Source organism: Salvia miltiorrhiza, chromosome 7 (genome assembly GCF_028751815.1).
Source record: "Salvia miltiorrhiza cultivar Shanhuang (shh) chromosome 7, IMPLAD_Smil_shh, whole genome shotgun sequence".
NCBI lineage: Eukaryota > Viridiplantae > Streptophyta > Magnoliopsida > Lamiales > Lamiaceae > Salvia > Salvia miltiorrhiza.
The window spans coordinates 30266372-30283920 of NC_080393.1; the positions used below are offsets into that span (position 1 = coordinate 30266372).

A 17549-nucleotide genomic window follows, 5' to 3' on the forward strand; every position below is an offset into this window, starting at 1 on the left:
AACGAGCGGTTAATGGTGATATACAATCAGTTTATGCGCTAATGATGATATTATATTGAAACTCTTTTTCTATTATTTCCTTGTCTGAACCAATTATTGAATAGAGCTGAAAAGTAATCCGACAAAAATATGGGGTAATTGCCCTCTAAATACATTACATTTCCCATTTTATGAAATTGCACATCACCTTTGAAATCCGCCTCCTAATACATCACCTTTCTTTTCTTTTTTTCTAGAATTGCACATGGTTAGCCAACCACCAATTGGAAAAATGATGTGGACGCCGAAAACGCCACATATACACGCCGGAAAATAAATTTTAATTGATGTGGTAGCCATGTAGAAATTTTTTGTTTATTATTATTATTTTTTCTATTAAATTCTAATTTTTAATATTTTAGCCCAAACCCACTTATTTCCCTAAATTCTAAATTTGTCCACATCAAATTACACAATTCAATTGTTAGAATTCTTTTAATTAAATTTGTCCTTGTTGGAGTCCAGAGGCTGCAACAGAAGGCTTGCTCAAAACACCTGGACAACTGAAATGCGCGATGAATCAATTAATTGTTTCAGTTTCTGGTTCGCTAAAAATTTAGCATAAATAACACATAACCATTCATTAATGAAGCGAAAGCACTCATCTTTAGACCTTTTCCGGTTGCAAAGAGCAAGGAGCAACTATATATCAATAAGATCACAAATAATAAATTAAACAAAAACACAACTATAGATGAAAATTGGTAGAAAGCTTACTCATTTTTACACATGTCTTAAAATAAGCAGAGTGGGGGAAGAAGGAATTGGCCCGAAAATGAGCAGTTTAGTTCAGATTAGATAACAGGTGAAATCAAGACCACAAATTTCCAGATGCGCCGGAGCCTTGGTCGTCTCTTCGTCGGGTGCGTCTCCCTACCTAGTTCGAGATGCGTCGGAGCCTTGGTCACCGGTTCGTCGCGTGCGTCTCCTTGCCTGGTTCGAGATGCACCAGAGCCTTGGTCGCCGGTTCGTCGCGTGTGTCTCCCTGCCTGGTTCGAGATGCACCGGAGCCTTGGTCGCTGGTTCATCGCATGCGTCTACCTGCCTGGTTCAAGATGCGCCGGAGCCTTGGTCACCGGTTCGTTGCGTGCGTCTCCGTACCTGGTTCGAGATGCGCCGGAGGCTTGGTTGCCGGTTCGTCGTGAGCCGTCGAACCCACACCCAGATGCGGTCGAGCCTGCCTCTCTTGGTCTTGGTGGAATGGCTATAGCATATGGTCGAAAATGAAACCAGACGCTAGCTAGGGAAATTCTAAAGTGGGAGGAAATTGTAAAATTAGGGAATTTAGGGGAAAATTGGGGATTTGAGAAATTAATTCCTTAATATTAAAATGTGTAAATTCAAATTTAATAGCAAAAAAAAAAAAAAATTCCTACATGGCTGCCACATCAAGTAATTTTTTTTTTTCGGCGTGTATATGTTACGTTTTTTGGCGTTCACGTCATTTTCTCGATTGATAGTTGGCTGACCATGTGCAATTCTAGGAAAAAAAAAAGATAATATATTAAGATGCGGATTTCAAGAAGATGTGCAGTTGAAAATAAGAAAAGGTGCTTTAAATCTTTTGCGCAACTTTGCATCAAAAATTGAAACAATAAGAAATTTCCTTTTCCCCCCTTTTCTTTTCTTTCCTCAAATACAAACACCATTATTTGCAATTGACAAACACACAAACCTTAATTCCATTACAACTTCCAAACTTTCAAATAAAAATACTATTACACACAAACTTTCAAACCTCATATATCGCGTGGGTATCGTGATATACTAATCAATCTTTAATATAAAAAAGCACCACCAAATCCACGATAGAAATTCAAATTCAAATTCGACCGACTATTCACATACTGCACACTCACGAGCTTGATAATTTAAAAAAAAAAATGGAGAAGAATCATAGCACCAATCCGGATCCCCGGAACTTCTCCTCCGCAATCCGATCAAACCTGGCGGCCGTCTCGTCATCCAAATAATTCCTCCAATCTCCGACGACTCCACGGCGGAAGAACACCCTATTCTCCTCGCCGGACGACAGCCTCCCGCTCCGATTAACCTCGAGGTCGCTCAAGTTCTCAAAACTGCAGAGCCGCAATATCTCCTCGACGGCGCCGGCCTCCTCCTCGGCGGCGGAGAAAGGGCATCCCAGGAACTCGGAGAGGCGCCGCAGCTGAGCCTTGGGGCGCTCCTTCATCTCCTCGAACCTCACGAACATCACCCTGCCGGAATCCTCCTTGCAAAGATTCCAATAGTGAAGCGCGTGGTCCCAACACGGCCCGAACAAGCTCACGCCGCGTAGAAACATGTCTACAACATCGGCCATGGAGTTGGGCGGAGAGTGGAGCGGCTTGAGGCCGTTGGTGAAGTGCCAGAGCGAGACGAAAATGTCCTTAGGGTTCCGGCAGAGGTAGACGATCTTGCATGCATGGCTCCTCCCGACGGATTCCGGCAGGGATAGGAGCGGGAGGTGCGTGGAGAAGAGGCGCGGCGAGGGGGAGGAGGAGAGGTCGGGGATCCGGCCGTCGACATAGTGGTTGATCTCGAGGAAGGGGACGAGGTCGTGGGGGTTGGAGGCGGTGAGGGGGTGGGGCTTGGTGGGGAAGCGGGAGCGGTTGACGAGGGCGAAGACGATGGCCTTGAGCCAGGTGGTGCCGGATTTGGGGGTGGACACCAGGAAGATGTCGTTGTCTTCGGAGAGGAAGTGCTTTTGGCAGGCGAGGACGCCGGCGAGGTGGCGGACGGGATACCAGAAGCCTTGATATTGGTAGAGGTGAGCGGTCAGCCACCCCTTTTCTTTCGGGAGTCTGCTGATCAGCTCGTTCACTTCTTCACCTACGCTTTCTTCTTGCTGCAGATATTCTGGAGTTGCTGGACTCGTTTCTGATGGCATTTTTGGTTTAATTTGCATGCTGGATTCACCTTCACATATAGGGAGACTCAGTGGAGGGTTGCTACCCCACTAGGAATGAATTATTACCCTCATTCTCCTTACTCCAACCGTATAAATGACAATATTCGGTTATTCAAATGATACTTTCTTATAACTGACACTATTCGGTTATACACGATGTCATTTTAAAATGTTATAATGTCATTTATAGGCAGTGTTATTTGTATAACCGAATTGTATCAATTACTAACAGTGTCATTTACACAGTTTAAATCAGAATGCGGGTTCAGATCAGCGTATGGGTCAGAATGCAACTTGATTAATTGTAATTTGTACAGTACGGTACAATCGATTGCACCCAAGAGCTAAAATTGAAATGCCAAGTCGAGATTTTTAATTTTATTTATTTTTAATTTATCGTGGCCCAACACTCCTAAAATAGAAAATTTTGGAGTAATAGTTGAGCACGTGACATTGGCGTGTTAAATAGTTAGCTTCTGACAGCATGCACGTAATGCAAAAGTCATGTGGGTTGATGGTCCTGCTCTGGGTCTGGGGAAACTTTATTTCCTTTTGAACCCACGCAAATTATAAAGTGCATGGTCCTGCCCCATGCCAATCGATAGTGACGCAACGCAACTATTAGTATTATTCATAATGCTACTACACTTGAAAATGGAATTCTTGTTCCTTGAAAACGTATAGGAAAATCAAATTAATGAAATCATGATCGATAATGCAAATGTATAATAATAAGTCACATCCCCAACAGAATTGCCAAAATGACAAACAATTTATCCTCCGTAAGATGCAATAAAGATGAGCAAGAAAATCGATCGAAATTCTGGAAATGATATGAATGAGACGAGGGTGGCCACAATGCCACCATTTTTTTCTCCTAGTGTTATTATCTTTATGAGTGTATCAGAACAACACCACAAGGACAAACAGAGCAAATTTACACCACGGTTTATATTCAAATAACCTACTGCCAAAATCTCTCTTAGCACATCTACCAAGTATGAATACTCACTAGTTAGTTAACAAAAATCCTGCTGGTTTTCTCCCAACATATACTGCAGATGCAAAATGGTATTTGTGAAATGAGTGAACGTAACTCGACACTTCTCAGCATCTATATCACTCAATCTCAGGCGCTCCCAACATCGAAAAGCTGGTATCTTCAGATCCAAGGAACGGAATGTACTCTGACCCTCTCACATGGACACTAAAGCAAGCTGCACAATAAGCAAGTTGAGATTCCATCTTGAGGAATATTTAAAACAATGGCCCATTCATTTGGAGCATACAGAAAGGGAAGAAACCAAGATATCTACAAACAATATTGGCATCATACCATTTTCTATTTTCATTACGCTTTGGAGCATTACATCCATCTTTTGTTTCATATCCGAGGGGTCGTCCATCTTTGGAGCAACAAGTGTCAGGTCTCTATAGATTTCACGTACAAATCTGCAAATCTTTTGAGCAAACTCAAGTTCACCGTCTGATATCCTACCCATTGCCATCCTCATCAGCTCTCCAGTTAAGTCTGCAAGCTGATTATGATGCCTTGGTAATTAGTGTTAGAGACGGATATTGAACAAGACAATGTAGTCATCTTTCAAATACATAAATAGACTTGAGCCTAACATAGCAGATGATCACCACTATTTGTGTGTATGAGTGTCACAAAAATATTAGAGAATTACCCCCAACAGATAGTCGAGCACATTAATCTGCAAAGGCTCATTAGATGGGTCACCTAGAGTTCGCAAGGAAGCATTGATCTCATCAAGATTCAAAAGAGCACCTGTTTTGCAAAAGTTACACAGTGTAGCAGCTTCAACATATTCCTGAACCTAGAAATGCAAGGAAATCAATATTAAGATTCCAAAACATTTTGAAGCCTTCAGAAGTTAAAATGGCAGAATGGTTACCCCGGGAGAATAGGCTCGTCTTAACTTCCAAAAATCTGTTCCTCCAAGTTCTTTTACTAAACGAGCTATATACTGATCCATCACAGCAGCTAGATCATTTTCTGCTTTTTGTAAGACTTCGTCTTTGTTGTGCTTACTGATTCTGTGATTACAAAGGTTAAACAAATAGTAACTCTTCTTCAAGGTAGTTTCAAACAATACCAAGAAACAACATGGGTATGGGTTTAATTAAACAAGTTAACATGAATTATAAATAGTCAGGTGAGCACCAATTGCTCGTGATAAACCTCATATGCCAATAGCTATTGAAAAGCACAAAGAGAATTAGATATTCCTTTGCCATCAACTTTGTAAAAGTCAATGTGAAATGAGCATACATAGTTGAAGATATGCTAGTAGTAATGCTTCAGAACATAAACTAGGAAACAAATATTAGGAATGAACATTCATGAAACAATTGAACACAAGCAACAATATCTTTTTACCTGTGCACTTGAAATATGACTTTTTTACTGTTCATAGTTATATCCCGGCTAGCTTTTACCACCCTTTCTCTCTTGTCATTCTGTGGTGCATATGGATCAACAGTAACGAATCTTATCAGGTGATAAAGAGCATCATACATTTATGTAAATTCATATGCATCAACAGTGTGAGAAAATATCAATTGAAGAAAGTTGGACTGGAATTTTATCGCCGTTTCTTCTATTAATAGCAGACACATTCAAGAAATATCTCAAAGGAACTACTAATCCATGCCGTACAAAAACACCGCTTAATGCTACAGAAATCTGCAAATTTACCAAGAACTTTACATGATTGTTCCAACATCCAAATTTTTCTTGCATTTGTAATATATCAATAACTAAAGAAATCAAGTAACTCGTCACAAAGCTGTATCAAATCTAAATAAGGCTAAAGTAGAACACTAGTCCTTTCAAGAAACTTGTCGAACTAAAGAAATTTCTGAAAGTTCAAATATTTGAAAATGATCAAATTTACACAATGGGGGCCTTTGTTTTTCATGATTGATAAATTAAAGTATTTTTATCCTCGATACTAGGGTATCTCCAATTCCACTTTTCAATGAGATATGAATCAAGCAAAATAGGTTCAAATTATATAAATTATCAAGGGATTTGAAATATTCCAAAGTTTCAATCCATCTTAACAAACAAGGAAATGACATGTACTATTTTTATCTATCTAGACTAATCTTCCAAAGTAAACGCTCTCATAATAGTATGTTATAGATTCAAAATTACGAATCTTGCAAACTTGCTTAATCTCATCTGTCACTAACCAAATGTTCACCAATTAATTAGTTAAAATAAGATAAGGAAAACCTAGAAAACATTAAACATGTTTGCGCAACGGAAGAAATTCAAGCACGAGCGATTTTGCTTGATTTCACAAAATATCACGAAAAAAGGGAGAGTACCAGGTTGTTGAGGTAAGTAGCGTATTTGGAAAAGGCGTTCTTCATATAGTTTTGGTCAGAGTCAGCCGCATTGGTTGTCATAGTTCTGGGCTTCTTGGCGGCGGCACCAACAATTTCTGCAGCTGTTCGATGAAATGCGTCAATGAATTAGTTTGTGCGTCTCCAAAATAAGATATACTTCCCTACCCCGTGACCGCGCTCTGTGTGCGAGAGAGAGAGAGAGAGAGAGAGAGAGAGAGATTCGTGTCACTTACAGTATGCGAAGCGTTGAGGCTTGGGCGCGATTAGAGAGAGCTTACGCGCGGCCGACGAATTCAACATCTGTCCTCTCACTCGATAATTCAAGAAGGGAACTAATAATTTTATTATTCAATATTAAATTATTATTAATAACTAATACACCCACCCGTGCTTTATATATCTGAATATTTTAAGTAAAATAAATATAAATATAAAATATTATTGGTAAGTCAATCAAATCAAATTATAATTAAATACCAAATAAGTCCCCTTGGGATGGCCTAGTGGTTGGGGTGGTTGTCTGTTGTCCAAGAGGTCACAGGTTCGAATACTCTCGGCCACAATAACCACTAGGTGGGGTGTGTGTGGTTTGTATTATTTATAATGTAATTTCATCAAAAAAAAAAAATACCAAATAAATACACATAATACTACACATTTTAGAAAACTTCCCTATATATATAACGTTTGTAGTTGTATCTATCTCTACCATCTTCAGAAAGCAAAATTTTAAGTCATTCTCGACTTCGTACTCTTGATACTGACATTCTTGGAATCAAATTTGTATGAACTGCATTATCTCTTATAAGAATTCGCACTTTTAAAACAAAAGTCACGCTTCCCTCTTCCTCACACCATCGCCGCCGTCCTTGAATCCGGTCGGCGTCGTCTCCCCCTTCACTGTCTCTCTCTTCTCTCGATCCTTTTCTCTCTCTAAAGTCGATTGCACACTCAAATCAAGCCCTAATTCCCCCCTTAAACTGTCCGCCTCTCTCTCCCTCTAAATTCAGGCGTCGCTGCCGTCCTAAGGGCGGCGTTGCTCCGCCTCATCTCTGACTCCCTCTTCCATTCCTTAATTAGTTCGATTTTGTTTCCACTTCTTAAACCCATGAGAATTCTCCATTCGAAGCAATTAATACAAGAGCCCTAAGATTTCTTTTTCCTATAACCCATTGTTGTTCCTTCTTCTAGACTCCGGCGAAATAGTCGCCGTTGAGCTTGTGGTTCGTCCGCCGCCAAGTCACCGCTGAGCCCTGGAGTTCGTCCACCGTGCCGTCGACCCCCACCCCACCGACGACTTCTCTGTTTTGATACCTCCATTTCCTGATCTGTCGTGATTCTTCCTACACACCTATGGTAAGTATTAAATTAGTTTCCTAATTTAATAACGTGTTTCACTATTTTAAATATAGAATGATTATTATTTTAGAAAGAACAAATTTTGGAAAGAATTTTGGCATCTGCTATCAAGTGTGTTGTGATTGTTGCATGGAAGCAATATGATTTATCAACTATGATGAGGGGTGAAATATGCAAGGTCCTAAGATCAGGACACGTGGCTTTGCTTGGAATACCAAAGATGAGCAGCAGAGAGCAAAGAAGCTGTGAGAAATAGGCAGAGGAAAAAGTCCAGAGCAAAGCTTACCAGAGCAGAGTTGGCAGAGCAAAGCTTCCAGAACAGAGCTGCCAGAGCAGAGCTTCCAGAGACAGAGCTAACCAGAGCAGAGGGCCAGAGTCAAGTTGCCAGAGCAGAGATGCCAGAGCCAGAGCTAACCAGAGCAGAGATGCCAGAGCAAAGCTTCCAGAGCAGAGCTTCCAGAGCAGAACTTCCAGAGTAGAGCTTCCAGAGCAGAGCTGCCAGAGCTAAGTCATTAAAGTTAGAGCCAGAGCCAAGTCGCCAGATCCAAAGTCAGAGCTAAGTCGTTAGAGTCAGAGCCAGAGCCAAATCGCCAGATCCAGAGTCAGAGCTAAGCTATTGGAGCCAGAGCGTGGAGCCACACGCCAGAGACAATTCGCCAGAAGGCGGAGCTACTTAGCAGAGCGGAGCCAAAGAGTAGAAGTCTGCCCCAAGGAAGGAAATACAGAGCTACTAGACAGAGCGGGATGATGAGGACAGAATCCAGCTCTATAATTAGGGGACAACGACCTGACAAGTTATAATCTAATAATAGCTTTAATTAGTTTAATGGCGAGCATGCGGAATAGATGACCAAATGAGTTTATATAATTATCATAAGAATAACATAAAATATATAAATTACAAGAAAATATGTACCCGTCGAATTTCGACGGGTAATACACTAGTTATCTCTTATAAGAATTCGCACTTCCAAAATATAATGACCAAGTCTTGTTATCATCAGTCGTGTGTCATTGCACAATCTTGCATGGTCGATGTTTCTTAACAATATAATCAAGTTTTCACCTTCAAATATAATTCATGATTTAGTATCCCTGAACATTTGATATTGTTCAAGAATTCTGGAGTATGAACCTGTTGCACCAAATCAGTGACTGAATCTGATCTAGAAGTTGAATATGAGCTTCTATATAACTGTCCTTCAGTCTTGTTCAAAAAAATCATATATTGATTTATAGATTCAACAATATAAAGAGTATGAGCAAGTATTAATTGTTTTTTCTTGTATCTACATTATCAGCAAAATATGATGGATAAATGGTATTAACAATGTGTTCGATTGGATCTCCTGACCATTTTATTAACAAATATGTCGGAATATCAATGCTGACATAACCATCATTTGCACTTCCAATTGTTCCATCGCCTATACTCACAATCAATTTAGAGAACTCTTTTAACTCCATAGCTTCAGCACTGGAACTCATGTTTTGAAGCCTCATATTTTTTGTAATCGTAAAATCTTACAATATCTCCAAATATATGAAGAATTTATTGTTGCAAAAATAATATCTTATATACTTTGTTTTGAAATAACATGCAATATCTGTCTGAAATCACCTCCAAAGACCATTGTCTTGCCTCCAAAAGGAGTAGATGCACTTCACAAATTGACAAACCGCATTATATCTCGTAGATTTTGATCCAGTGCTTCAAAGTAAAATGTGTGCATCATCGGTGCCTCATCCCAAATTATAAGCATAAATCTAACAATCAATTTTGCAAGTGGAGATCCTTGATGAATGTTGCACGTGGAATCCTCATTAATAATGTGAATTTTGAATCGTTAATGAGTTGTCTTTCCACCAGGCAATAGCAAGGATGCAATACCACTTGAAGCAACATTTAAAATAATTTTCCCTTTAGATATATGAGTTGCAGATAACGTGTTCCATATGAAATTTTTTCATGTACCCCTATATCCATATATGAAAAGCATTCCTCCAGAATTTGATTCTATCGCATTCATAATAGTGTCATAAACACAATGTTATTCATCTATAAGCCTATTAACCAAAACTATACGTTCATTTCATAATACTTTTCGATCATATCATAATTCATCATTGATCAAATTATTTTGAGCAAATTCAAAGAACTTTGAACTTACCAAAACTACTCAATAATTTTTTAATTTCCACAAGTATATAACACTTGATTTGATCAATCTTCAGCTAAATATATTTCTGCAAATAAAATAAATAAATTTATATAATCTAATTTAAATTTTTAAATGATAAATATGTACATTTATAACATAAAAATTTATAATTAATTTCACGTGGATGATGCAACAAAGCTCTTCGATTGTATAAGATTTCATTTGATAAGTATGTCCAACATATGTTCCAAACATCTCTTACGCATCCTAACGAATCTGACGACAATAATGTGGCAAACAACTTTCTTAAAGATTTTTTCAGATGCCCAACAACTTGCCTCAATCATACCATCATTGTATTCTCTGTCATCATTCACAATCTCATTGCATAACAAGCTCCCTTAAAAATACCATATACAATTTCATTAACAGTTCTTATATCTTCATAACATGTAGGCCCACATACTATGTTGAGTAAACATTTCAAATAATACATTTCTCCACTCCTATGAGGCAAATAAAAAATTCTTCCAATCGAATACCTTTCTTTTTTTGGCTCCCATGCATTTTTATTTTTATCTCCATGCCAAAAAAATCGTGTTCAAAATTCTGCATATATAAGTTTTTTTGCTTCAAAATATTTCTTATTTACCTCAAACCATGCTAAGAACTTGCTTTCTTCAACTTTCATCTTTTAACGCCCATTAGTTTCATTTATAAAAAAAGTCCATCAAACTAGCTACTTTAAGGCCCATATGATGTTGTTTAATGCTTCCCATTCTTTAACCTCACATTTCTCTCTTTTTATTCATTCTTATTCTTTCGCTTATGCTTCTCTTTCCTTCGATTTATCTCGGTCTTTCAATTTATAGCTTATAGCTTTAGATGAGTTATGAAACATAAGTGATTCTTATACTTAATAGGCTAAATTTTTTTTATCACTATGTAGAACTCACATGCTTCTCTCGTTTTGTTCTTGTTCTCTTGATTTATAGCTTTAGATGAGTTGTGAAGCATAACTAAATCATATGTCTAATACACTCAAAAATCTGATTACTTACGTGGAACTCACATGCAATACTCTGCAATTTCAAAATTCCTCTGCGATTTTTTTTTGGTTATATGCTATTTTTTTGTTGTAGATCTATCAATATATTCAGAAAAAATTGCTTACAACCATTGAACATCTTTTTTCTTCAGTATCTTTAAATTTCTATAACTAAAATGCTATGTATTTACTTGTAAGTCTATAACCATCTCATTTCACCGTTCTCTAGATCTTTTTTGTTCACATCGTTTAAAGATATCATATATCATCCAAGTTTTTTTTCTTTTGTTCCATACAGCCGCCATATATATAGGCAAAATAAAACCCTAATTTAAAGGACATAATCGTAAAAACAAGGAAACTAATAAACTTGCTCAACAAGCTAAAATAAACCCTAGTGAGAAAACCAGCTCCGTACGCTCTGCTCTGCACGTCCGCTCCTCTGCTCTGGAAAGCCGGGATTCCTCTGGCGGGAGGATTCCTCTGGTGGAAGGATTCCTCTAGCGGGAGGATTCCTCTGGCGGGAGGATTCCTCTGGCGCTTCGATTCCTCTGGCGCTTCGATTCCTCTGCCCTGTTTGATTCCGCTGGCGAGCTCCGTCCCGCTGGCGAGCTTGATTTCGCTGCTCTGGCGCGGAACTCATCTCTGCTCTGGCGCGAGCGTAGCTCTGTTCGGGCTGCATCAGTAGCTCTGTTCGGGCTGCATCATTATCTCACTCTGCCTCCCTCCCCTCGTTCATCTCTCTCTCTCTCTTTCCCCTATCTCTCTCTATCCCTCGCTCGATCCCCCTCTCTCTCTGTTGTTGGCAGCCGCCGCGGACCGCCGTGACGCGGGCAGCGCCGGCCTTCGCCGCCGCTAGTCGCGCCTCCACCGCGGTGGCTCGCGGCTGCTGCTGTCATCCATTCTCTTCTTTTTTTCTTTTCTTTTCTTTTCTTTTTTTTTCTTCTCTCTTTTCTAGTTTAATAGTTTGTTTAGTAAATCCCTAACTAATTTTCGGTGGGCGGCTCCTCGTCGGAGTTCAGAGAGGAGAAAAACGGGGGGCTGGAATTTAAGGTAAAACGACGTCGTTTTACTCCCAACTAAACGACGTCGTTTTGGTTCCCGTCCGGCGATACTATGTCATATTTCAGGTCACTTAAAAATGCCATATCAGTATTCAATTTTGGGATTTTTGAAAATTATGGAAAAATTATTCATCATTTTAAATTCAAGAAATTTTTGATAAAAAAAAAAAGTTGATGGAAATTTTGAAAATCCGACCAAAGTTCATGATTTTTCGCGTAATTAACCCAATTTATAATTATAATTGTGATAACAGTCGAAGAATATTCGGAAGTATGAAAGGTGAAACAAGAGCCGTCGGCAAAAACATTTTCACCAAGTTATATAGCGGAAGCCACTTCCACTCCACGCCACCTCTCTCCGCCCTCCGCAAAATGGCGACTTTAGTGGTGGCGACCACCGCTGATCCGGCGTCGATCAACCCGGCCAAAGCCCTTCTCTCCATGCCCGGCTGGCTGCCGGGCCCCACCCTCGACGGCGGGATCAGGAGCTTCAAGAACGGCGACGTCGTTCGTCTATTGCAGCAGGACAAATTCATAATTGAAGAAGACGACCTCGACTTGAGGTGGGAGGCCGCCACCGGTGAGACTGTGGCGGAGCTCCTCTTTCTTTCCCGCCACGCCGCCGTCTCCACCCGCCCTGCCCTCACCATCCACCCTATAGGTATCGTATAATCGCATTATGACACGTGTCTTTATGTATTTGATCATCAATAGACAATAATTGTATTTACTTTTAAATGCTTGTGAAGATCAAAGGTGAAGTCTGTTTATGTATGCATACTCATTGTTTGAGATCTTGATTGCTTCATTTCATTTCAAACATTATTCATGTCATATGTTGAGTTCATTGAAACTTTGTGCCTTTGAATTAGAATTCCAAGCATCAGATGAAGTTTTTTTCTTTTAATTTTTTTTCTGATGCTAGAAATATGAGGTTGAGCTAATCTAGTTTGTACTACATTGGTTGCAGGAGTACCACATTTGAAGGAGGGAGATGTTCTACCGCAAGGGGGAAGGGCGGGATGGGCTGCACCGCCTTGTCCGCGTATAGGGCCATGGCTGATGCTTTTGAAGAAGCTTGCTGAATCCCACAACTTAGTACCTGAATTTGAGGTTAAAATTTAAATCCAGAACATTACAATTTTGACTTAGTGCAGCTCCTCTTTGTTCCGAATAGAGTTTCAGTTCTTGATTTTAAGCTTGGACTTCTTGTGAAAATTCAAATTTAACAACTGTGTTGTGTAGAAGGTTGAGATTGTTAATCAATTAGTATCATTTTCTTTATGTTGGATACAGATAACATTGGAAGCTACTCATCATGGACCTGTAACATCTAAACCAGCTATGTTCATTGAGATAGGTAATTATGAACTTTTTAATACATTATCAAAAGCAATTAAACTTGATTATAGGTTGGTTGCAGTTTCAATTCTTGCATCTAATGTTTTCTATTTGTCATTAAACGGGACTGTGTGAATTGTAATTCATTATGGGTTTTCCGTAATTGTTTTGCTGTACTTTCATTTTAGGTAGCACAGAAGAATACTGGGGAAGAGAGGATGCTGCTCAAGTTATTGCTCAAGTGAGTACAAGCTGATGCCAGTCTATATAGTGAAATTCTTGAATTAGTTTCTGAAAGTGCGCTTTACTGAAATCAGCTGCAGCTAGAAGAATGTTTTGGATTGAAATGTCATGAAACTTTTGTATAGGGGTGAGTGGGTGTTCCATATGTAAATATAAGTTATATAATACAATTATTGTAGTTGTTTAGCATACTTGTCATTAAATAAACAGAGAATGAACGCCGAATGATTACTAACTATGTCTTATGTAGTATTTTCTGTGATGATATATGAGAGCATCTAGTATTATATACGTGCTTCCAACTTATAAGTTGTGATGATATTTTTCTTTTATTGTTGAAGTTGGTATGGGAGGGACTTGGTCTTGGAGCAAGTGATGCTGTCGGAGTTTGGCGCAGGTTTTTTCCAACTCATGAAGTTAGTCCTAATTATTTTTCATTATTTTTTTATAGTTCTATTCATAGTTAATTTTCTTGAAAACATATTAGCTCTCTCAGAGAACTATACACTAGGGCTTTTGGATTGCTTTCATGATATAATTTGTTATTGCCAAAAATTGGTGCCTACATATTTAGTATGTGCTGTATATAAGTTGTTTTCTCTTATATACATGGAATCGAGTCTTGAGTTCTACATACATTCATTTTTCCACATTATTTTTCTTGATACATTTTGGTTGTGTTAATACCAGTACAACTGAAAAGAAGAGAGTGCTGCTTGGTCTTGGAGGAGGACATTATGTACCCCGTCATATGGACATAATTCAGTAAGTCGATTGCCTCAACTATTATGTCGAGTGTTCGTGCTTTTGAAACCTTTCTTTTATTATTACACAAATAAAGAATCTATAGTATGTGCTTGTGTTACATAGAATCCTGGTTATTCGTCACATACCATCTCATTCTATCAGTATTTGTTTTATGTAAAGCATTTTGGTTGGTCCAACACAATGTATGTGTTCTTTTTTTTAGAGCATGTATGTGTTCTTTTTTAAGTTGAGATGATTTAGCCTATTGAGGACACTATACATCCCTCACATACAGTTGCGTTCTTGAAACAATAAATGAACGACATCACACTTTCATTTGTGCTGCTCATTGCAATATTACTCCACTCTTTGATGGAAAAGGATGGAAATTATATATATTCACAATCTTTCCACTCTTTTCACATGTTCTGTATGATGGATAATTTTCCTCGGGCAGGATGGGGCAGCCCCTTTTTCCTCCTTTTCACTCCAATTTATGATAATATTATCATGGAATAGTGGTGTGATGATATTTTTCCATATTTTCCTGCCTAGAGAACATGAGATAAAAAAATGGTGTGATAATTTTCTCCACCTTTTCTTATCCCTCATTTTTTCATGATGAATTTCCACCTTTTCTTATCCCTCCAATGTATCTTCCTCTGTGGAAAAGTGCAATTAAGTAGACGCATTGATGTGATATAGTGTCTACAATGCATTGAGCGATCTTTTAAATCACTCTCGTCCGGAAAAAAAATACTGCAGAAAAGAGGGAACTTGGGTTGGCCACCTCATATCTGGATATTCTCTTCCAATGGAAGATCCCGGGCAGACAAAATCGAGTATAAGTGCTGAAAGCATTGGAGGGACGTGGAAACAATCAATCCAAGTTGCTTTCGATGCTACAAAAGCAGCCTTCCCAGGCGGGGAAATCTTGGCTCATCTTGATCACAAGTAAGTTCGTCGAGACAACTATTTTTCCGCATAATTTTTTTTCCAGATTCTGAAACTGCGTTGCCCTTTCGTATTCGTGCAGGAGTTTCAAGGGTTGGCAGAAGACTGCCATCATAGATTTCCTAGGCAAGCAGAATATAAAGATAGGTAAGCAGGCAGATTTCTGCTGATTAAGGCCAATTTGGTATCTTATGATATTCATGTCCAAATCCTATATTTTTTATAGGATGTAATGATTTCAGTATGATGTCTGAAATCTAAATTTTGCATTAGATTCTCAAATATCATGTTTTTATGAACCTTTTAAACTAAATCATTCATTCTTAAACTGCAGAGATCACATTTTTTGTTACATGCATTATTGCATACCAAATGAAAAGAATTTGTTGGCATTTTTGGCTTATTTAAAACAAAAGAAATAGAGAGGAAGACGCACAAACTTTTGGACTTTAAATCAAAACTAGTGCTTTTCACGGTAACACTTTTTTGAATGTCCAAAACGATTAACTTGTAATAAAATGATTAAAGGTGGTGCTAACTGCTAACCATTGAAGCGTCCAGATTTGACAAATTCTTTTAATTAAAATTATGCATTTGTAATGAAATGTATAAAATTCATATATGTATACATAAAAATTACTAAACACTTAACTAGGTAGACTATTATAAGTGTATCAATCTTCATAATTATACATTATTTTAATAATAATAATGTATTAGTCGATATATGGAAGTCGATGCAAAAGGAATTTATCGTATATTAATCAGTAAAAGTATATTAATATGTGTATTATGTATCTAATAAATGGAGATGACATTAGTTCGTTGAGTGGTATATCCTCATCATGTACAAGTACAACGGATAGTTGTACAGTGAAGCATGTGCCAAACATTAATGATTAATTGAATATAGACAAATACCAACTTATTAAATGCCATTTTCTTTTAACAATGTACGCACTACCTGAATATTACTTCCTTCACACAACATCAAATACTCCTTTTAACATTGCACGCACTTAGCAATGTTTATGTATCTACTCAAATCTACCGCAATGTGACTCCAATTTTCAATCCACTCGCATTGCCATATTTATGCTACTGTATTATTTATATTTAATATTTTTGGATTCACATATTCACCCCACTCAATAATCTTCCTAAATTATACACTCCCCTATCCACGATATCGTTTCCACTTTATGGATGACACGAGTTTTAAGAAAATAGTAAATAGTAATGGGTATTGTTGTGAATGAAATTGGATTCCACTATTATTATGAGTGGAGTTGATAAATCATACTGTTATACATGAAAGTAGAAATGATATCGTGATACGAACCAAAATGTCAAAAGTAAAAATGATATCATGGACGGAGGGAGTATGTTTAAGAAACTAATAAGTTCAATCATGGCTTCAAATTCCCCACCCCACCCCCATCTTTTAATAATTTATATTTATGAAATCGTTAAATCAAAATCATTTTACACCAACTTCAATCCAAATGCCTCAATCATCAAAGTGAATCACAAGAGAACTGTCTGGTCGAATTCGAAATTTTAGAAACACCTCCGTAAAGAATGTTTTCCCTGGCTGTCCCTGTATTTAATTTCATGACTATAAAAATGATCAAAGTTATTGTAATCATATAAATCAAAACAACTTTGGAAAAACGAAAAATTGCATAAAAGTTTAATGAAATGAAGTAGTCAAAAATAAAAATATAAAGACGAAATAGAGAGAAATTGCATGAGGGGTATTCGGGTGTTTGTACAAGGTGGCACACGTGGGGGGCCATGTGAAGAGGGCCGTTGGGGGCTCCTCCTTTCTGTGCGGACTATCATTCCGTGCACAAACTGTACCAAAAATTCTCATAATAAGCCAACACCCCTAATGTTGGAGATACTATTCCATATTTCATCATATCATAAATATAGTTTCAATACTAATCCAAAATTGCATCATTTCGTTACTTATCTCTTTGCTAGGTTGACTTATTTCATTTGTTGGGAATGGTAATAGAGCAAATTGGAATACATCTTGATCTTATAATAAACACCTCAAAGTTGTCAATTTAATTTTGAAAGTCATAGTTATATACAAAGTTATAAATGAGTACCAATACTATATTCAGATTTTCAGAGTGCAATTAATAAAAAAAATATCGTTTTTATACTTTTGTCATTTTTTTTCGCAAAATATTGTTGGAAACACCAAAACAAGAAGTTGTAGCAATTTATCTTGAAACTAGGCAATTTCACTTAAGACCTTATGATCTTATCTTGAAACTAGGCAATCTATA

At 37.9% G+C, this 17549-nt stretch overlaps 3 protein-coding genes across 4 annotated transcripts in view; 1 reads left to right on the plus strand and 2 right to left on the minus strand.

The window, feature by feature from the left end:
* Positions 1-1703: 1703 nt before the first annotated feature.
* LOC130995959 (cytosolic sulfotransferase 12-like) lies at positions 1704-3185 on the minus strand. Its single transcript, XM_057921487.1, has one exon. It carries the CDS (start codon positions 2942-2944, stop codon positions 1934-1936), a length of 1011 nt encoding a protein of 336 aa, XP_057777470.1. The 5' UTR covers positions 2945-3185; the 3' UTR covers positions 1704-1933.
* Positions 3186-3777: 592 nt separating this feature from the next.
* On the minus strand, positions 3778-6695 carry LOC130995971 (uncharacterized). The gene is made up of 7 exons (XM_057921498.1): positions 6562-6695; positions 6308-6429; positions 5352-5431; positions 4867-5008; positions 4639-4788; positions 4284-4485; positions 3778-4164 (listed from the first exon to the last, which is right to left on the minus strand). Exons 1-7 carry the CDS (start codon positions 6626-6628, stop codon positions 4067-4069), a joined length of 861 nt encoding a protein of 286 aa, XP_057777481.1. The 5' UTR covers positions 6629-6695; the 3' UTR covers positions 3778-4066.
* A 5532-nt stretch (positions 6696-12227) lies between these two features.
* The window catches only part of LOC130995955 (D-aminoacyl-tRNA deacylase), a 49987-nt gene continuing 44665 nt past the window's right edge, over positions 12228-17549 (plus strand). Inside the window, exons 1-8 of one of the 2 annotated variants that reach the window (XM_057921481.1) lie at positions 12228-12622; positions 12932-13074; positions 13258-13321; positions 13491-13543; positions 13887-13942; positions 14236-14310; positions 15058-15246; positions 15329-15574. In XM_057921481.1, coding sequence (XP_057777464.1) covers positions 12235-12622; positions 12932-13074; positions 13258-13321; positions 13491-13543; positions 13887-13942; positions 14236-14310; positions 15058-15246; positions 15329-15416 — 1056 coding nt within the window. In that variant the 5' untranslated portion in view covers positions 12228-12234 and the 3' untranslated portion in view covers positions 15417-15574. Of the gene's footprint in view, positions 12623-12931; positions 13075-13257; positions 13322-13490; positions 13544-13886; positions 13943-14235; positions 14311-15057; positions 15247-15328; positions 15575-17549 lie in introns of those variants that run through there. The other variant, XM_057921482.1, reaches the window with a different exon arrangement.